Below are 22,720 nucleotides of genomic sequence, written 5' to 3' on the forward strand. Positions count from 1 at the left end.
TGAAATCACAAAATCATATGCATTTAAAAATATTTAAAAAGTAGAGTTTCTGCCCCTCTCAGCTCAAGTGGAGATAAGACTGTGGAAATGGGTATAATATGGATGGTTTTGCACATCTAGACTTGTTCCTGAAATGGGGAACCTAGGTGAAGCAGAAAAGTGCTAAGAACTTAGCCTTCTCAGAAACCAAATCTGTTACCACAAACCTTGCTAGAAATATCCCAAATATTTTAAAGAAGTTAAGTAGATTATTTTTAACGCTGAGTTATGAATTAAGTTAATAGTTTTGTGACTATATCTCAAATATTCTTCAATGTGGTAATCACTATACTGAGGTCTACATTATTTGACAATATATATGTATAGTTTGTGAATGATTTCATCTGACAAGGCAGTGAAACTTATTCCTGCTAAGGTTGTACTTTAAAAATAGCTTTTGAAATTAAAAATTCCCAAGTTCATACCATTGGTAGAAATGATAAATTATTGAGTTTAGAATAGCACAGTTAGAAAATCATTATATTAATAGTGTATTAGTAATGATAAAATACATTTTTCTAGGACCAAATTTGAAGTACCAGAGTAGTAGTTAAATATATATGTATTATATATATATTTAAATGTCACATATATATGACATTTAAACTAGGAACCAGAAAACTATGAGGAACCACAATTGGGAGAATGCATTGGCCCTCTTTACTTACATCTATGAAAACCTGCCTGATGGTTAGGGGTAAGAGTACAAATTGGTCACCTGTGAAAATGAGGATACGATTTTATGAGAAAAACTCAGCATAACTCTAATGAATTATGGTTCTTTGTTGTGAGAAATGACAAATTTCATGGTCTCACCCTACAGAACATTAAGAAAACATTACTAAGAGGAAATTGAAAAACTAATATATGTTAGAGTGATGAGGACAACTTTTTTCTGATTGAACATATAGATAAATATTACATGCAAGTATGAAAATCCATTTAATTTTGCCCCAACAATAGATATTCTCTTCACAAAAAGCATATGAACCATCTTGGACTCATGATACTGGATGGTGATAACAAATGTATCTTTAAGGACACTTCAAGTGCCTTGGCTCCCCACCCCTTTTTCCTTAGAGGCTCGTTTTGTTGTTTGTATGAATTTAAATTTTGCTTTATGGCCAGAATTCTGAATTTGCTTACAGCACTAGCTGATGTTAAATGTGGGCAGCACTTTCTTAAGCAATTGCCAGACATTTCCTTCCAAATCCCATTGCTCCAAAGAATTTGGAATATTGGTGATCACTGGTCCCAGATTTAGGTTCTTTTGCTCTTAGCTATGGCTCACATTTGCGACGAAATATAAAATAAACAGTTTAGAGATCCAGGGCTTCGTTTAGAATGTTTGTTAAAGTTTCTAAGGACCAAAGGTGAGTTAAACTAAGACATGTTCTCCCAAGCAATAAATAACTTTAATCTGATTTAGTCACTTAATCTGGCACCAGCAGGCAAAAGCAGAAATACCTCCCCAAATTCTTGGTATTTTTTGCTGGCATTAAAATGTAATGTCTTAGGCAAAGCCATGTAAAAGTTTATAAAGTTGGTCTTTCTGCAAAATTATGGCCTAATCGCAATAGTGATTCCCTTTTGAAGGGAAAAAAAAAGTGTTTTAGCAATTCCACAGAATTGGCAGCTGCAAAGAAAATGAAAAGTACTCATGGTTTAATTTGTAGTCATTGGGAAAAGGAGAAAGAGAGATGAAAAGAAATGTTTCCAGTTCATCCTTAAGAATTTGTCTTCATTTTCTGATCTTTGTCCTACTGGACAAATATAACAAGTATTATAATGAAAATGTAAAACCTCTGAAAGTTGGAAATTGAAGCATTCGATCATATTTACAAATATTTTCATTTTCTCCCATTGAAAATAAAGTAAGAAGCTACAAATTGAAACCAAGTTCACAGTGGGTTGAAGAAATTTGCTTTTGTATGAGATGTCACACTTGCTCTTGTTGTAAATAACTAGGGATTGAAATATACATTTGTTTTTATTCCAATTAGGATTCTATAGATAGGACAATTATAATTAAAATTATATAAATGAATGCATTTATAGATGAAGGGAGAGTTTTGTGAGAACATGGTAGAAGTGGCCCTTGTTTACTACATCATGAATTCATATGTATCCTCGTAGTAGAATCAAGGTGACAGAGGTTGTTGGACTGCAGTATGGTCGCTGAGAAGGAACATTGTTCCCTGAAAACAGACAGGCATTCCCTACTGTGTGCCTGACATTTCTGCTCTCCAGCAGTTTCAATTTATGTTCTTGGGGACCAGAGGTCCCAGTGAATGTACTCCCCACTGGACCCCTAGAGTAATCCAGCCTACTTGATGTTTGACTTCTGCAAGCATTTCAGCCGTCTGCTTTCTTACAATCAAAGTGATTTTAAAACAGAATTTAGGGACATCAGATATTTCTCAAATTCCCAAAATCTAAGACAGTGGTTGGCACATATTTGGCCTTGATATATGGAATGCAGAAATCAAATTCCAATAATATAGGACATCTTCAAAGATTTTTAAAAACTACCATTATTCAGGGGGAAAGAACCTATTTTCGATGAAGGCTGAATTTAGCAGTCCCAGGACAGACATATCTGAGCACATAGTCATTAACTTTTGAGAGGAGGAGAGGCTCCCATGCCCCATCCTGAGAGAGAAGAAGACACAGAGTTTCACAACTTCTCTGTGTCTGCCCCAACAGTGAGGGGTGAGCTCTGGACCTTCTGACTGAGTTGCAGAACCTGCCTCCATCCATTCAGCATGAAGGTCTCATCCCTCCTTGGGAACATGGCACCTACGGAATCTCAGTGCCTCCGTGGAAACTTCCGACTTAGCATTCTTTTACAAGACAAATAAGAAGTCGTTATTTTCCATGGTGAGCTACTGTTTTCTGTTCCTCAGGGTAAACTATTTTCATGGTGAAATGATAACATTCAGAAAAATTCAAAAGATCTTTGGCAACTTAATGCAAAAACCCAGGAGTTACCACAAAAGCATAATGAAGTTATGAACAAACATTTATTAAACACCTCTTTGGTTATTAAAGCAGGGTGTTGGGTGCTTTGCATACATTATCTTATTTAGTCTTCACAATAACCTTATGAAGTGGGAATTATTATTCTCACTTCAAAGATGAGTAGACTGAGGTTCTAAGAAGTGAATTAATTCACCAACAATCTCCCGTTAGTGGCAAAGCCTGGACTTGACCCCAGGCAGTGGAGAATTTTTTTCTTCTCTATGTATATCTTAAACTCTATGAAGAAGAATTACCTTTAATTAATTTTTAAAAACTTTTAGGGGAGAGGATTGTTTTTATTGTTGTTATTGCTGTTTTTATAACATCAGTTTTCATGCAAAGTATGTTTCTCATAAAGTGATTGAAAGTGACATTTTAAAGATCATGACACATCCAATTCTTCACGCTTGTCTGTAAGTGTTTCTAAAGTTGAAACCAAACAGAGCACACAGCGAGAATCCTAATTCTAACTGACAGTAAAGAACATTGTGTAGGTAGGTATTCCCAGGGACAGAGTGCCTATTGATACCCATAATACAGGCATGAAAATCGTATGAAGCTTTTTCTCACAGTTGCTCATTAAGGAAATGCGTGTCATCCACTTCTTTCAAGTTGGTCTAAGATAATTTATCTCATATCCTGGGCTTCAATTATGCCACCTTCGGGCACACTGCCATTCCCTATGCCCATACCCATGTCAGACATTGTAATCAATCATGGCACTGTTTCTTCTTGAACTCTGGAAACTCCAGATCTCAGGGAAGCCACAACCAACTGATTGGTTTTGCCTGCAAGATTAAATCTATTTGTCCTTAGTTGAATGCCTTCCTGTAATTGAACTCCTTCATCTCCTTATCTTCATGCCTACTATTCTCTGATTCAGATACTCTGCTAGAGGACCCTCTTAATATTCATACTCTCTAGTTCTCCATCTTGGACATAGCTAAGTGAGAGAAAGCACTAAATTGCATCTTGCAATTTTGTTTGGGAAATAATTGCATTCTCCTACTCTTCCTGGAATCCACATCAGAGCTGCTAAAATAACTCTAAAGTGAGTTTAACCTTAAACCTGAGAGCACAATGAGACTAAAATGAATGTATTATATAAAGAAGACAAAATCATCCATTGGAGGAAGAGAAAAGAGTGAGTACGGCCCTACCAGCTGATTGGCTGTTTCCATTCTGGTGATCACTCACCTCCACCTCCTCGCTTCTCAAATGCTATAAGCTCTTTGATCAAGAATGGACAGGGACGGAGTAATGCTAATGTTAACAAAAGCCTCTTGACCAAAAAGTGCTGAGGTCACACAAATATTTGGTAAAGAATTGTCTCTGCTAATGGAGTGAAAGACTTGAGGAAGTCACCGATTTATAGCATTAGTGGGTTTCTTTTTCTTAAAGATAGGTGCAACAAAATTACTTAGCAATTTGACATCTGCAATCACATTCTCCATAGCAGAGTTTAACAGCATGTCATAGACTATTCCGACATGTGGCCCATCAGACAACTTGTCTGGATGCCCTGAGCTTCTGTGATACCACCCTCCCCTGCTGTTGATGACACACACCTACATGCTGGCAGCGAATAAATTCAGGACACACTACCCTCCATCACTCATAATTCATCCCTACTGAATACCTCAACTAGACCGAGGTCCGTAAGGACACTATAATGATAACTTGGTGACCTAAAAGACTTACATGGCCCTGAATCGCTGAGGTTTGCTACAATTGCAAGATAATCTTTATGATGGCTAAAATTATAATTGCTGCTGCATTAATGTTAGTCACATTTATGTGTAAGCCTCCCAAATTCTTATGGAAATAGGGATGCATGAGCTAATACATACTAGTAGTCATGTAACAATTTTTTCATTGCTCTTGCAACATGGACTTATTTTCAGTGGTGGTTTATGCTCTTAATTCCTCTAAGGAAATAAACGGAACCGAACATGAACAGCAACAACCAAATAAGACCCCTGTCAGAGAGGCTGGAACTCTTTTAGGTCGCAAATTATCATTTACAGTACCAATACGGGTCTTGGCCTGTTTAAAGCATTCTTCAGAGATGAATCATTACTGTTACAGTCAGGGCAAAGACATACAGGATCATTGCAAACTATGCCTGAGCTATTTGCTTGTGGAACTGATGGAGCAATAACCTCACTCAAAAATTTCTAATGTTGCAACCTAGGCATAAAGTAGGCCATGCTTTTTGAACTGAAGTGGAAGTGAACCAATCAAGCAACCCCTGTGCCAAGGATTCACTGAGGCATTTGCTTCACACTTGGACGAGGACAGCAGCACCCTAGTGACCGAGCTCCTGGTCTGCAGCCTCTCACCACTCCAGTCCATTCTACCACGCTATCACATTCACACCTGAAATAGCTCCTTTTCAGTATTCCTCCTAACCCCCTCTTCAAAAAAACAACAAAAACAAATAAAAAACCATTCATCAAAACCCCTTGCCTGGATGGAATTTGACCCTTCCAGACTGACCTGTCATTGCTCCACTGTCTCCACCCTCTTTTGCGTCCATGTTTCTCACCTCCAGGATAGAGTCTTGTTTGGAATGATTTCTCTGCCTCACCAAGTCCCACCCAACCTCCAAAACCCTGCTCTGCCCCCATTTCTTCGGTGAAGTCTTCCCTCCTATCCCCACCTTTCCTTCTCTCATTCATTCCCAATATTCTTTTGAGCATCCGCCATGTGTGTACAGAGATTCTTATCGAATAGTCCTGCCTGTCATTTGGTGCATAGCACTTCTCCACTGGATTGTTAGAATCTGCATGCCGTGTGCCTGTCTTGTCATCCCCTCCTCTGCCCCAATAGCATCTTCTGGTGCCTTCCATGGCAGATGATACCATGCCTTACATAAAGCAGGGTCTGCAGGTACTCTCCCAGAGTCCTCAGTATCTTAGCAAAGCAGGAATTTGTTCTGTGCAGTTTATGCCTTGAGCTTAGGGGCCATTTTTGCTCAGTGACATGTTCTGCCACTTATTTCTCTTATCAGTAAATCTTTAGTTCTGGAAGCCAGAAAGTCAAACTCCAAAAGCTAGTCCCAGGACCACAAGTGTCTCAAAAGCATCCTCTTTCTATCAAGTCACTTTCCCTGATGTCAAAATTCAATTTTAATGTCCTGATGGAGTTGAAATATGTGTAAAAGTAAATACTTCCCTTGATATCAAAAGGTTTTTAATTTAAAATACAATTTCCACAGGTAAAATTGCCAACTTTTCACTAATGCCAAGCCTCACACCTAGGCTGCCTCCGCTTGTTTCGTTTTCTTGTTTTCAATATTTGAAATCAAAGCCTGAGGAGGAGTTTTGGTGAGACCTCTGGAAGTGCTGAGAAGAATGGAAACCAGCCTAAGCTAAATAGGCACATCGGAGAATTTTTAGACAATAATGTGTGACTGTCTCTACCCTTTGATGAACGGGAGCAAATTAAAATCAGCATGTTGTAGTACATTGGAGGATGTTAGGAAATTCCCCAGAGTGCACTGCCAAATTTTTGACATGCTGAGATGGTCAGTCCAGCTCCCCTGAAAGGGGAACAAGAATGAGAAATGCATAACTTCACAGAAGGCTTCCTGACTAGAATGGCCCCTGCCCCTGCCCCTGCGCGCACCCTGGGCAAACTCTCCTTATTAAGGGTACATTTAGTCATGCCATTCCAGATCCACCTGGCTCTGACACTAGCTCTGTCCTACCCTCAGCAAGTGATGCTAGGGCCTAAGAAAGAAAAGAGGAGGAGGTGGGAGGGACCTAAGAGGTGCCATGTTTTAGTAATGTCGCAGCGTAGTGTGTAGAAGGGAGGCCATGCGCAGGGAAGAGGCTTGTGAGACGTTTGCGTTCACTGTTTTCTTCTTTTCACCCAGACTGCAGACAGAGCATCTCATTACACAAGCGAGCACAGACTCGTGTCAATCTTCTCAGAGCAGAACACCTCTCTCTGCATCACAGTGTGTTCTATAGCTGTCAGGTGCTGTGCCTCTCTCGGCTCCTAAATGCGCTGATATCTGCCGAAAATAGAACCCACAACCCTGCCACCTAAATGAACCCAGCTTCAACTCAGGCCAATCAGATGGAGTGCGGTTTTCAAGCCTGTGACTCGGGGAAGCCAGAGTGGATGGGTCAGCCACAAAGTTGTCATAGGGCATTGTAGAAAGGGGGACTGTACAGTTCACAGTGCAAGTGTGGAGAGGGGACGTATCCAGCATGGGTGCAGGACAAGGACGCTGCTCCCCAGGCCTCTCCACATGGTCTGTGGGTACACAGGGACAGCCTTTGGATACTGAGCTGCTTAATGCAGGAACACTCATCGATAAAGTACTTATGTGCACCGCTCTATTGATGTGGACTCCTCCTGACCTTGCTGGCACTGATGGGACATGCTTATTGCTGATGCTGCAGGATGGACATCACAGGCTTGCTCAGTGGGCCTGAGGCGCTGCAGACCCCCGGAGGGACTGCTGACCACTCACAGTAATTACTTGACCTTTATTGGCATCCATTGACAACTGCCATTGATACCTGATATTCTCACAGCTCCTCCATTAGTGCCATCCCACGGGGCCTTCTGTGGTGGAAGCAACTGCCAAATGAGGACAAGGAAAGAAGGGTAGTTTCCCTGTCATGATCTTTGTCACCGAATTGTGTGGTCTTGTGGTTCTTCTGTGGTCCCGGTTGCATCTGGAATCCCAGTGGCAGCTGAGTCTAGAAGCCATTCATTTAAAAGCATCTACTGAGAAAATACATTTAAAAGCCCATTTGGGGTACTGTGGGGGTAGAGAATGAAATCATTCATGTATAAACTCAGTCCACAAGCAGCTTATTGTCTGGTGGGAAATCGCAGACCGAATGCAGTGCTTCTCCAATGTTCTCTATGTGGTGACAGCCAGGTGACAATGGAAAAGCAGGCGTTTGGGGTCAGCAAGATGTGGACTCCAGCTCCAGCTCAATCCATCAGTTACAAATTCCTCCATCAGGTCAGAGCAGAGCCACCATTGTCTTACCTATTGAGCAGGATGGGACTAATGCCCACTTCTCAGAGCTGTTGTAAGAACATGGAATGAAATGAAGTCATACATATGAAAGCACTTCCTCTAAGAGCATTACTAATTTGTCTTGGTGGCCCCCAGGCCATGTCACCACAGTTCTCATCTGGCAGGTGGCCCTGGCAGATCCCTAGCAGAGCAGAGCTGCTTAACCATCCCGTGGCGTGGGGAGCCAACCTCGAGCTCCACGATGCCCCCAGGAGAGTCCACACATTGGAAACATAGATCACATTTTCATTTTTGACAGATTAAATTTGTCTCTAACAGTCTCCCTGACTCCAGAACCTGGACTCTCAACCATGAGTGCCAGGTGCAGAGGCCCCTAATCCTGCAGGATGTCAGGCAGCCCACCCCTGACTTTGAGAGAGGAGTACAGTGCCAGTGAGGGAAGGAGGAAAGGAGAGAGAGCAGGGGAGTGGAGGCAGAGGAAAGGATGTACGATATTATGCTGAGGAGCTTCTGTGGGGAAGGGATGTGGCTCCCCAGCTGGAGAAGGGCGTGAGCACCAAGAGAAGTCTGCCCTCTCTCTGGTTCTGAGACGAAGCAGATGTCTGTGCTGCCCTGGAAGAAATCACGTTTCTGCCATCACTGATGCTTGGTTTTGTTTTTAACTGTTTTCCCTTTGGTTCCTGTGTGCCTGTCAGATGCCCATCCCCTGCCACTTTCCTCCACACACACACCCTCAGGCCTGTTCACAGTTCCTGCACCGACCCCAGGGAGCGGCCAGCTCCAGAGACCAGGAAGGAGTGGTCTTAGGTGCAGACCCTGAACAGAGCCTGGCACCTCATCTCTTGGCCCTTCTCTTGCAGATTATTGGGACCATTCCTCTGATGCCGAATCCGGGGCCCTCAAGCCAGGCACCGGGCAGCTCTCAGGGCCTGCAAGTGCAGCCAATCACCCCCCAGCTCCTGACCAACGCCCAGGGCCAGATCATCGCCACGGTCATCGGGAACCAGATCCTGCCAGTGATCAACACACAGGGCATCACACTCTCACCCATCAAGCCTGGCCAGCAGGTAAAGGGTCCACGTCCAGGTGGCCACGGCTACCTGGACACCTCTCCTTACCACCTTTCTTCTGTTTGGTCATCCTCAATGAAAAGTAATTTTTTAATTATAAAATATTTAATTTCACTAATCCTAACATATCAACACTTAGAAACAGGCAAGTAGCTTTATTTTTCATTCTTAGTGTATGTGGGCGAGAACTAAATAACTCTCTAATATAAAGTATGAATATATTAAATTATAAACAGAGATAATGGCCTAAAATAGGGATGTGTTCTTATTTATCGATGCTGTGATACTTGATTTCCAGACAATTTTAAAAGCAGTCAAAAAGAAACTAAGACCACTTATGTCTTAATTGCAAATGAAAAAAAAATTATTAAACACCACGAGATTTCATCCTGGTGCTGCTGAGATTGATGTCTACAAATTAGGGCATACAAAATAGGAAGTTCCACTTGGTTGAATTTCATTAAAGCCTTGACAATCCAGTTTAGTTTTTCATTCAAACAGCACCAGAGCACTTCCTGTGTGTTACGCTAGAGGCTGGGTTTACAGCATTGAAGAGTAGAGACGTGGTCCCTGACCTCAGGGAGCTTCCGGTTCGTTGGTTCCTCCTACAAACATTGTTTTGATAACCATCTGTAGAGCAGGTCCCTACTGAATGCTAGGAAACAGGGATGGAAGAGCGGTTCTTCCTAATACTGAGGAGCTCATAGTCTTCTAGAGAATGCAGATACAAAAGCAAGCCCCATTGTGCAATAAAACAGAAAATGTCCTATGACAGGACACATGTGCGCAAAGCTTAGTATCAGCACAGAGATGGGAGTGACCAACTCTGTCCAGAGAGTTTTTTGTCCTCACAGAGAGAATGACTTGGAGACTGAGTCTTAATGGGTGAGTAACAGTTAACCAGGTAAATGATGGGCAAACCACATTCCAGGCAGTGGTAACAGCAGGCACAGAGTCAGGGGAATGTGAAGGACAGCCAAGTATTGAGAAGCAGGAGAAAGGTTCATGTAACTGGAGCATAGAGAGGGCTCTATAATCAAGCTGAAAAGGATGCACTTTGTCTCTGTGTGATTTGAACACTTTATGCATCATCTTTGTGCCCCAGTTTCTTCGCCTGTAAAATGGGGTAACCAGTACCTACCTCACAGGTGGTTGTGAGGGTTAAATGAGCTCATGCATATGAAATGGTTAGAATAGTGCCTGGCATACAGTAAGCACTTATATTACCACGATGATGGTGATGATGATTTGTTTACCTTGCAGCCCTGGAGGTCTATACAAGGGATTTAAGAGGGCGATGGCATTCTTAGCTTTATTTTACAAGAAAACAACTCTGATAGCAGATAGAGGTTGAAGTGAAATGGTGAAACATCTATTGTGAACAAACCATTTGGGAGACTATAGCAAAACACAAGTAGAAATCACGAGAGCAGGCACTAGATAGTTGAAACTAAGGATCTCGAATTGTAGGGGAGCTCAGAACAGGATCTGAGAGTCATGACGACACACGTTGTAGCTGAAAACAAGACATCCAGAGAAATGCTGAGGAGCAAGGGAAGGAAGGCAAAGGAGTCACCTTGGGAAACATCAGCATTTCAGGAATGAAAGAGGAAGGGAGAGAGAAGAAATGGCTGGATAAGTAGGAGAGGAACCCAAAGTGTGTTGATCTAACATCCAAGAGTTTTAAAAAGTAGGACATGGACAACAGTGTCAAATGCTGCAGAGATGAAATCAGGTAAAGCAATGGAGAAACATCATTTCTTCTATTACTTTGTTGTGATGTCTTAAAGTCTGGATTGCCTCTGCTTGAAACATTTGAAACAAGTAACTGCATGAGGTAGGAAGCCAGACATGGGCAAGCCTAAGGCCCAGATTTGCAGTTGGAGGCTGCACCAACAAAGAAAAAGTAGTGGAAAGAAAGATGGACACCAACAGTGAGTGTATGACTCAGTATAGGGCTTTATGAGTTGTTGGGAAGCTAACATATAAAGCCTTTAGCAAGGAAATAAAATATAAAGGAAAAGGGAAGAAGAAAGCACTGATATATCATTCATTGGCAACAAAGCGGAAATGTCTGTCCAGAGACCTCAGCCATTTTTGGCTTTTGAGCCAACCATGAAAACAGCTCATTCTTGGTGGCACTCAGAGGCTATGTTTGGAAAATCCATTTGCTTGTTCAATAAATATAAGAAATCTGTTTAATAAAAATATTTGTTGGCCACCTACTATTTGTCAGTCACTGCACGTCCAAACTAGGCTGGTGGAAAAGACAGATTCCATGAGCCCTTCCTTCAAGGAGCTTACAGCCTAGTAAGGGACACAGACATTCAGCAGAGAGTTGCACAAATGTGCATCTAAGATCAGCAGTAGTGAGGGGACCTGTGAGAGGGTCCGGCAAGGGGACATTCTCCAGTGAGGGCTCAACACCAGGAAAAGCAAAGCCAGGTCTGCACATACTTCCTAGGGATAGAGACCTCTGTGTTACTCCCTGATCCTCACGCTAAATCTAAATGACTGCCTGGGACCCCAGGTTCCCAGCCACAGTCTTCTTCGTCAGCTTTGTAGGCAGTGGAAGAGTTCCTGCCAAACACATCATGGAAGGCTTTTGTACCCACCCCAGCCTCCGTCTCTCAGCTGGTTTATTTACAAGATCCCATTGCACTGTCTACCTTCTAAATACTTCCTTCAATAAGGCAATGTCCTCTTTCTTTCATTAGCTTTCTAAGCCGTAGTTCCATCTGTTCAAACTTAAGTTCAAAATTATCTGTAGGGGGAAAATGAAGAGGTTGACCTCTTTTTGTACAATGTGCTAAAAACTATTTCTGTCAGCAAAGCTAAGCTGTAAATTGCCAAAAAGGTGATGAGTTAATTAGAAATCATCAGCATTTAATTCAAAATAGCTCTCACTTTCACCTTGAATTTCAAAGCAGGGTGTTTGGGTGATAGACTATTGCTGTTACATAAAATTACAGCTCTAGATTTGAGGTAGTACAGTTTTAATCCAGGAAAAGGACCTAACCAAGAAATAGCAAATCAGAGGCAGGTATGGGACCACTCTTCAAATCCTTGCCTACAGGAGGCCTCATTAATCCATTTCCACAGTCTCTCTCATGAGCACAGATGTGCCTCAGAAGCTGTCCCATACACGCCTGCTGCTCCTAGAAAGGAACCTCCTTACCACTGCGGGAACATCTGGGCCTCTGCTGGTCTAACCACCACCACCATCCTCATCTCTATAGAACTGGAGATCTAGCAACTGGGAAGACACAGCCAGCCTCTTGGGGGTGTGCCTTGCAAATCCAGCTCATGTCAGTTACAACCAGCATTCCAGAGAGCAGACTCTCCTCGCAGGTGTATGTGCACAACCTCTCATGTATGTGATGCTGAGAGAACACGAGCACAGCTTAAATGAGGGACATGCAAACCTTCCCGAATCCCCAGGTGACAGCAGGAACTGACCAGCCCATCCCTTTCGTTCAAGTCATGTGCCACTGGTCTATCCCAGTCCCAGAAAGGTCAAGGGAACCGACAGTGAACCTGGTCAGGAACATCAGGGAAAGGGTGGAAGTAGATGAGTGACTATTGCTATTCTTCAGCATCAGCTCAGTTGAAGCACCTTGGAACATGTAGTAAAGTTAACAAGTTAGGTGAATCGACAGGAGAGTCACAAGTCTGAGTCCCAGTTATAAAAGCTGAGATTCTGAGGATAGTGGATCATAAAATGCCCAGAGTCCAAAAGTTAAAACCTCAGAGCTGGAGATATAAGGACAGTGGTCTTCAATTTTTTTTCTTTAAATGTTACCCTTTGCATTGAAGAAGTATAATATGGATAACCACTAAAAAATAAAGGGTTTCTATCACACAGTAGAGAAGTTTCTCAATTTATTTTTTTCATGTGATTTATGACAAATGCTTGATCTCACAAGAGCATAGTTCCAACAGTAAAATACGTTATAAATGATAGGAGCAGAGAGATCCTTAACTCACACTCAGAAGGAAGTCCACTTGCATGGAGTAAAGTATAGGGCTCTCAGACCAGACGATCGGGGATGGTTTATTTTCATTTAATAAAAATCATTACATATTTAATTTGTTACATCTGCCTATATTAAGAGAGCCTGAATAAAATGTAAGAGTGGAGTGTCAACTACTCTTGATGATGATTTATTCTAATGATGAAAGATTGAGAACCTGCAGCGTTATCATCTGAAATACAAAATATGTAGTACCAGGATCTGCTACCATCGACACGGTTTCCACAGTACCATATCAGAGATCTTTGATGAACAATACAAGAAAATAAGAGTCACAAAAGGACTAGCTAAGAGAGAGACAAGAAAATATCCTTCTGGACATGAAAAAATTACTTACTACAAAAATATTTGGTGGAGTTCAGAAGTAATCCCTCCATGGGATTTTGCAGCTACTGTGATTATGGTGAACTCCACCCCCTAAAGTGAGAGTGCCCCAGACCCCCTCACTTGCCTTTACTATCCTATGGCTGTGAATTAATGATTTCTTCATAAGCAGCACGGACATCATTTTTGTATATATTTATTCTTCATTTTTGACTAAGTCCCAAGGGGATTTAGTGGGTATAGACATTTGAAAGGGAAAATGTTGCAATTTGTAAAATCAAAGCATGACATTTTTCAAAAATTAAATACCATAGTTATAACACTTGGAGCGTGCCATCCATGAAGGCACTCAGTTTTTCTTCAGAAAGTAATCTTGGTGCTAATAGGAAGCCAAAGGAAAGTGGTTTATTTAAATTAGTTCTCTAAACTGCCATATGATTATCCAAATCCATCCATTTTTTTCAACTAAATACAAAAATGTTCTTACTGATATGTTTTTGAAAATCAACTTCCCTTCCCAGCCCTTGCCCGAATCAATGGTTCCCAATTTTTCCTTGGAGCCTCCCAGAATGTGATATAAATGAGGCATTTCCACCCACAAGGGATCTAAAATAGTGTAAGGTATTCCTAGATGGATGAAATATGTATCAGTGACTCCAGTAGAAAACAGGCCTCTGACCTCCCAGGCACATACCTGTGCATCTCACCTCTCTGGTCCCTGCCAAGCCCAGCTAACAGGGGTCATGCTCCCTACACATTCTGTGCCCCTGGCCTGGAATGCCTTTCCCACCTTCTCTGTCTGGCCAACTCCTGCCACTGTTCTTCTGTCCAGGACCCCTCCTTCATGAAGCTTCATGGCATTTCTCCTTCACCGCTGCTTCTCCCATGCTGCATTCATGTTCATCAAACTGTACTGTCGTTAAGAGTCTACTCCTGAAGGGCAGGGACGAGACTGATTCAGCCTGTTCAGGACCCAGCCCATGAGGGGTGCTCAGTCAATTGTGTTCAGTTTAACCGTTGCCCAGTTGTAGTGTTCCCCTGCCCAAGGTACCAGCATCCCAGAGCCATGCTTCCGGAGAAGCCCCGCGTAAGCCCTTCTGTGGCTTTCTGAGTCTGTCTCCTGTCATTTTCTAGTCCGTTGCAAGTTGGTGCCTGCAGGCAGCACCATCTTCTCTATATCTGTTTTAAATATCAACCCCTTCCTCTCACCATGCTCTCCCACCTCATCATTTCAACTGCATTTAATCCCTCATTTTCTGTTCTGCAGTAAAACCTGACTCCCATCCTGTCATTGGCCCTGCTGGGCCCGGGTTGTGTGTAGCTTATCTAAGGACATCCTTGGCCTTCCCTGCCTATGCCTGGACATCTCCCCTGAATCCTGCTCTCGTTCTCCTCTCTTCATGCCCTCCCATCCTCACAGCCTGGCAGGAGCCACACTGCTTTCAGCTCTCTTTCTTGAGACCACCGGCGCTTCTCCCATACTTACTCCCCTGCAGACAAGAGGAGTCTGAAATAGAGGCTTACATCTGGGGCTCTTCTTTCTGCTTAGGTCAAAGAGCTGTTTCAGTCACGAAAGAGAGTGGAAAGGAGGAGCCAGTGAGTCTCCTAAACTCTGCCAAAAGGCTAACTCCTTCCTGGCTCGTTCAAACTGGCCACGAAGATAACTAAAATCTCCCTTAGATACCACCTTCCAGATCCTCATAATTATTCGGTTAGATTGTCCTAATGTCAGCCCCAGATCTTCCAGAAAGCTTCACCCCTCTGCTCCTGTCCTGCCCTCGGTAGAATGAACTCTTCAATGACACTCAGGCATTCGTTATGTCCTCCGAATCATTGAAGGCTCTTTTAAAATCTGGGCTCTGGCTTTTCTTGTCTAGACATAATAAATCCACTTTCTTGACCATTTCTCTAAGAGAAGCTTGTTCCCAAACCTCATGCGGCCCTCAAACAGCAGCAGCAGCAGCACCTGGGAACCTGTTAGAAACACAACTTCTTGTGCACCCCAGACCTACTGCGTCAGACTCTGGGGTGAGGCCTGGTGATCTGTGTTTTAACAGCCCCTCCAGGTGACTCTGCCAAATGCTAAATCTTGAGAACCACTGATTCCATTTCTCTTCAAGCTACTATAAGGTACAAAATACTCAGAAAAAAGCCAGCCAGCGCAGGGAGGTGGGGGAGTCACGGTGTCCTGTGCTTACTCTCACCTCTGCTCAACCTCCCGGAGTTATATGTGTTGGTCAGACAATTAAGTTCGCAAACTTTCCACTGTGTAAGTGCTCAGTGGGAAGTTCCCAAACTTGATTGTTGGACCGCGTTCACTCTCTCCACCACACCACCTGGAGACGTAGCCTGTGGTTCATATGGCTCCCTGACATATTTAGAAAAGTCCAGACCTCCTTCATTTTGCATTTGTGTATTTGGAGAGTATTTTTCTCCCCAAATGAATTTCTCTATATTTATTTGTTTTTTTCTAAGGCCTCTCCTCAGCATACAGATGGCCATCTTCTCCCTGTGTCCTCATATGATCTTTCCTCTCTACCTGTCTGTGTCCTAATCTGTCATAAGGACACCAGTCATATGAGGTGTGATCAAATAATATGGTAAATTTTTAAATTTAAAAAAAAAAATGGTTACAGTAAAAGACACATTGCCATCAATCCCCCTCAAAATACTTCCCCTTGCTTCAAACACACTTATCCCATCATTCTTGCCACTTTCTGAAGCAGTTCTGGAAGTTCTCCTTCATGAGTGTCTTTAGTTGCACTGTCGTGGCTGCCTTGATGTCCTGAATCATTTTGACTTTGGGGAAGAGACAGAAGTCATATGGTGCCAGAGCTGGTGAATAAGATGGATGAGGACACACCGTAATGTTTTTATTTGACAGAAATTGCCATACCAGAAGCAATGTGTGACATGGAGCATTGTCATGATGGAGGATGATTTATGGCACACTTTAAAACACACCTTCTCTCAACCATAGCTCACACCCAAATGACTGCACTGAACAAGTTGAAACTTGTCATACACTGTTACTAAGCTTTGATGCGATGCTTCCCATATTGAAGATCCCTGCCTTTCCATTGGATGGGCGTTGGAGCAGCATTCACCGTATTTTGTTATCACAACAGAAAGGCTCTGTGTCAAACATTGCTTCTGGTATACAGCAATTTCTGTCAAATAAAAACATTATGGTGTGTCCTCATCCACCTTATTCACCAGATCTGGCACCGTGCACCTTCTGGCTCTTCCCCGAAGTCAAAATGATTCAGACATGGAGGCAGCCACAACAGTGCAGCTAAAGACACTCACAAAACAGAACATCCAGAACTGCTTCAGAAAGTGGCAAGAACGATGGGGTAAGTATGTTCCAAGTGAGGGGGAGTGTTTTTAAGAGTATTAATGGCAATGTGTCTTTTACTGTAATAATTTTTTAAATTTAAATATTCACTGTATTATTTGATCTCACCTTGTATTAGATGAGGTCCCACCCTAGTGACCTCATTTTAACTTAATTACTTTTTTGAAGACACTATCTCCAAATACAAGATTGGGCAGGAATTGATGGGGTTCCTCTAGTAGAAGGTAGCGCTGGCTCTTGAGTCAGACTTACCTGGATTCAAATCTCACTTATACCACTGTGTGATCCCAGGAAAGCAACTTAGTCTTTAAAGTCCCTGTTTCCTTCTCTGTAATGATTATCACCAATACCTAACAAAGAGGGCTAGTACCAGGATTAAAAATAATGTATGAAAAACAGGTAGGAAGCATCCAATAAATAGTGTCAGCAGAGTTGGCCTCTTAAGATCAAAGCAATGTAATGAAACATCACCTTCATGGAAGCTTCTAAGTTTCTCTATCTCTCCAGCAAGGAAAAGGAATAGCTTTTCCTTCATGCTTCTAGTTATTCCCTAACTCCTGCATTTTCTTTTAGCAATCTATTCCAATTTTTGTGGCCAATTATGTTTTAGGTATTTATACACCTATGTCTTTTGCCAATAATTATGCAATACAAGTATATATGATTTTCACTGTTGTCAGTGTCTGAAAATCAACATAATTAAGTCTAGTTAAATAACATTTTTCTAATGAAGCTTATTATTTAAAGTATATTCACTATTTATATTGAATCTGAGTTGTTTCATGAAGTAGCTTAAATCTCTGCTTTCTCTTTTCTTAATATATATATATATATATATATATATATATATATATATATATATATAAAGTTTAATTTTTTAAAGATTAATGCACCAAAATCATTAAACTAAGACTATCAAAGATAGGGTTATTTTTACAGTTTACCTAAAAGAATTGCAGTTTTAGGGATAGAAGGTAATAGAAGTGTTATCTCTCATGTTCTCTTTTTCTGAGGGAAGAAATTTTGTAAGAGAAGTCAATCTCTGGGATGATTTTGTATGTACAATAAGCTAGTCTACCTGGGCTTACAATTGATTCTGGAATTAACAGATACATGTCTACACTGACAATTGGAAAGAGTTTTATGGTCTCCATTAGGATATTACTACTTATATAATCTTGATTCTTGACAAGCAAAAAACTTTTTGAATTTTTGTTGGTTTTTCTGAACTGTCTGGTTGAACTCTAGAGGGTAAGCAGGAACCCAGTATCCTAAAAAAACAAAAAAAAATGTTTATTTCCTTTGGAAGAAACATATCATTCTCAGATTTTTAGATATCTTAGATTCATCTCTTTATAACTGTGCAGACAGAGAACAAGCTCTTAAAAGAACTATTTTACTTTCCTCTTGAATTTCTTCTCCTGCGTAGCTTAATGCATAAGCCCTAGCTTGCTTTAGTGACTCCTAAGTGAGATTGCAGCCTAGTAACTTTTTTTTACTGAGTTTTGTCTGAGGAAGAAAAGTTTTAATTGATTATTGTCTTATCCAGTTCCTTGATGGTACTTTACCACATCCAGGTCCAATAAAATATTGATGAAATGGTAAAACTATAAACTATCTCATGATTCAGTAACTCAACTGTAAAGCTTTTGTCTAGTAACAATATTTAGAAAAGCAACTCAATAGGCTAGAGGGGGAAGACTGACATGAAAATATCCATCACATTTTATTAAGCAAATTAAAAATAGATTTAATCTTTAATGTGTGTCCCTACAGAATAAAATTTATTGGATTCAATTGTTGATTATGTGCTCAACAGATAGGCTAATTAATTTAGGCAGATGCTTGATGCATATTAATTTGGATTCCATGTCTATTATAGTTATCTTTGGTTGACAATCTAGCCTTCACTTAGCACAGCCAAATGACAATAAGGATGTTCACTTACCGATAGGGGGACAGTATGGCACCCTGGAAGGAGCCCTGAACCACAGGTGGAAATCTAATGGTGGATTCTAATGTTCAGCAGACCACATGGCCTTGGGCCAGTCGTTTACTTCTCACCATCATGACAGGCACATCCCATGAATCAGGGAGCAAAAGTATTACCATAGGGGATCAGATGGAATAGCTCCTTAAGCACAAAGTAGCACCTAACTAACAATTGCTTGAAGTCAAAATGATAATTGATGGTTAAAAAACACTTTAAGGAATTAAACAGACTGATATTCCCAAGTGTTGGCAATGATGTGGAGCAACTGGACTTCTCATACATTGCTGGTGAGGATATAAAATGCTACAACCTCTTTGGAAATCAGTTCGGTAGTTTTTTAAAAGCTAAATATGTGTTTACAGTATGATCAAGTAATTGCCACAATTCCACTCCTAAGTATTTGCATAACAGAAATGAAAACGCAGGTCCACACAAAGATTTGAAAATGACTGTTTATAATAGCTTTATTCATAATCACCCCAAAATGGAAATAACCCAAGTAATCATCAACTGATTAATGGATAAATAATCTATGGCATAGATATAGATATAGATATTATTCAGCACTAAAAAAGGAATAAGGTACTGATATATGCAATAAAATGGATAAATCTCAAAAATAGTACCCAACCAAAAGAAGCCAGATACAAAAAGAGTACATACTGGATGATTCCATTTCTAGAATAATCCCAAATGAGTCCATCTTGACAGAAAGCAGAGCAGTGGCTGTCTGGGACAGGATTTGAGGGAAAATTGATTGCAAAGGGAATTAGGTAATTTTGTTGGAAAATGGGAAGTTTCCATATCTTGATTGTGATGGTGGTTTCACAGGTGTGTACACAATTGACAAAACTCATCAAACTGTGTGCTTGAAATGGGTTGTACTTTATTATGTGTAAATTATATCTTAATAAAGTTCAGTGAAAGAAATGAACATACACACACACACACACACACACACACACACACACACACACTGGGAAAACAATGGCAAATGTGAACTCAAAACACCCCAGGCTGGCTCTCAGACCCCGGGAAGGTAGTTAAAGATTGGTATCTATTTTGTAGTTGGCTCTCACACCAACATTCTAGCCCTGACCCGATTCTACTCCCTGGATGGATGAGCTCCTTTTATAAAAAGCTCCTACACCTCTGTGAGTGTGATGATGGCTATGAAAGCACTGTGTAAGCCAGAAAGTGCTATGTCCAATCAATAAAGGTGGCAGGTGGCCACTGCTGAGGCCAATCATGTGCCTGCTCAGGTCAGGATCCTGGCCTGCCCTTTGTGTCACCTTTCTAGGAAGGCAAGGCACAGATCAATTGAGATCCCTCCTGGGCCTCTAAGTACCTGGCACCTGTAGTCATGACCCTTTCCTCTCTCCTACCTCTCCTCAGCCTAGCTCCTCTCCCTTCTCAGAACAGTCCTTTGATAACCTATGAAGGAGTCATGAGTAAATGGACATGGTCTTCCTTGAGGCACACAAAATGTTTTAAATTTAGTCAATTCTTACTTGTGGCATTGTGACTAAGAGCTAGAGTCCACGATCAGACTTCACATGTGCAGAGACCTGCTCCCCCACACCTGCCGGAACCTACAAAACCTCTGCCTCTCAGTGCCTCAGCTTCCTTGTTTGTAAAGAAGGATTCAAAATATACCCACTTCTCAGGCTGACCTGAGAATTAAGTGAGAGAGGTCCTGAAAGCCCTAAACAGAGTGTGGGCACAGAATAGGAGAGTGACAACAGAGACCTACAAATATGAATAGATGTTTCTGTCCTGACCGCCCTAATTTCTCTCTTAATTTTCTGTAGGATATTAGAGAGCATTTTTCCCGACTCCACAGTAATACACCCAGACTCTTTGGTCTGGGAAAGCAGAAAGTTTCCATATACACTCAGACTAAATTGGAGCTTTCCTAAAAATACCTGTTACATAAGACAAATGATTGGGCACACTGTTGTGATTGAGTTTTGCATTCTGAGTTGATTGTAAGCATTATATTTTATCTTTCCATACTTGAGAAGCCTGTCGAATGCGCTGTAATTGTTTGAACAGGTAGAAAGTCTTCCTACAAGTCATGGTCGGGAAATGTAGAAAATTGGGTGCTCCAGCAAGCCAACTAGGAAATTAATAATATATTTAGAATTACTAATAAAATGCCTGTCAGGCAAGCAATAACATATTATATACCAAAAAAAAAAAAAATCCTGCCTGTTGGGTAGGGTATTCATGCTTTCTGAGAAGTATATATTTGTGGAAATAAAATGATACTCCCAGATGCAACTTCTATTCCCCGACATTTCCCCCTAATGTTTCATTCATTTGTATATTTTTACATCCCCCTGTGTAGCTCCACCAACCCTCCCAGACGTCAGTGGGTCAAGCGGCCTCCCAAGGCAGTCTTCTGCACCTGGCCCACAGCCACGCATCCATGTGTCAGAGCCCCATTCGGCAGCCTTCTTCTTCCTCCTCCTCATCCTCTTCTTCTTCAGCTTTGAGCGTGGGCCAGTTAGTCAGCAGTAAGTATCCTTTCCGGCTCGTTAAATCATGGTGGCTTCTTGTCTCCTGTTTGCAATGCCTTCTCTCTCTCTCTCACTCTTTCTCTCTCTTTTTCCCTCCTACCCTACCTCCCTCTCTCTCTCTTCTTTTCTCCACATCAAAGAGGCATTTCCTGGCCCTGCTAGGCCAGTATTGGGATGAAGTCCATGCCCTGGGCCAGATGACTCCTTTGGGGTGCAGGACCCAAAAGCACACCCCCTGATGAGTGCCTGTAGAGACTGGTTTCCATCTCAAGTGCTTTGATGTGCTGAGTCAGTCCTGCCACTCCAGGAGGAACTGATCAGCTGACATGAGCCACATAGCTCAGTGCTGAAATAACCAACAACAGGCACTCAGCCCGCAGGTCAAGCTGCTTTTCTGTGTTTGAAGTCCCCTGCTATTCTATTTGTAGGTGTCAGAGGAAATAAGAGTGAATGCCTGTGGACAGTTAGGTTGTGTGCACAAGGGGCTGCCTCCAGTGGTGTGTGGGGGGAGCTGCATGGGCTGGAATCCAGCGGGAAATCTCTGGACAACCATTAATAAAATACAATACACCTGCAAGCCTGCTTCCCTGAGTCGGCCATAGGGATACAATTTTTCAAAATGGTAGTTGACCCTAGGTGAAGACAGCATATATATCACATGCAAATGAAAACATGTTAAGATGAATGGGACAATGGGCTAATTTAATGTTAGTTACTCATGTTTAGTACAATTTTTACTTATATATAAAAAGCAGAACATGTGCACATGTGATTGTCCAAAGGCCAAAAATCCAGCGGTTATGGATTTAAAGGGCTAAAGCACTGCATAGGAATCTGTGCCATAAAACAAGGACACATGTGAGTATCTATGTTCAGTCAAGTATCATGAACAGCCTGTTATAACAGGAATCATAGGGATCTTCACATATCATGGGGCAAATCTGGTAATGCACAACAAACGGGGTTGCCATGTCCTCTCCCGACAAGCAACTCCTCCTCAAAAGAACATGGATGAGGTGTGATCAAACAATACGGTGAACCTTTAAATAAAAAAAATTATTATAGTAAAAGACACACTGACATGAATCCTCCTCAAAATATTCCCCCTTGCTTTCATCCTAACACACTTATCCCATCGTTCTTGCCACTTTCTGAAGCAGTTCTGGAAGTCCTCTTTAGTTGCGCTGAGTATCTTTAGTTGCGCTGTCGTGGCTGCCTCAATGTCCTGAATTGATTCAAAACGTTTTCCTTTCATGGTCATTTTGACTTCAGGGAAGAGCCAGAGGTTGCACAGTGCCAGATCTGGTGAAGAAGGTGGATGAGGACACACTGTAATGTTTTTATTTGACAG

At 41.7% G+C, this 22,720-nt stretch overlaps 1 protein-coding gene across 7 annotated transcripts in view; it reads left to right on the top strand.

The window, feature by feature from the left end:
* Positions 1-22,720, top strand: part of POU6F2 (POU class 6 homeobox 2) — a 488,585-nt gene that overhangs the window by 449,191 nt on the left and 16,674 nt on the right. For all 7 annotated transcript variants that reach the window (XM_074340527.2, XM_074340525.2, XM_074340526.2 and 4 more), the window contains 2 exons: positions 8,929-9,135; positions 21,198-21,366. In XM_074340527.2, the coding sequence (XP_074196628.1) occupies positions 8,929-9,135; positions 21,198-21,366 (376 nt within the window). The remainder of the gene's footprint in view (positions 1-8,928; positions 9,136-21,197; positions 21,367-22,720) is intronic.

The sequence above is a fragment of the Rhinolophus sinicus genome, chromosome 4 (genome assembly GCF_057876585.1).
Source record: "Rhinolophus sinicus isolate RSI-liver-muscle chromosome 4, RSI-T2T, whole genome shotgun sequence".
NCBI lineage: Eukaryota > Metazoa > Chordata > Mammalia > Chiroptera > Rhinolophidae > Rhinolophus > Rhinolophus sinicus.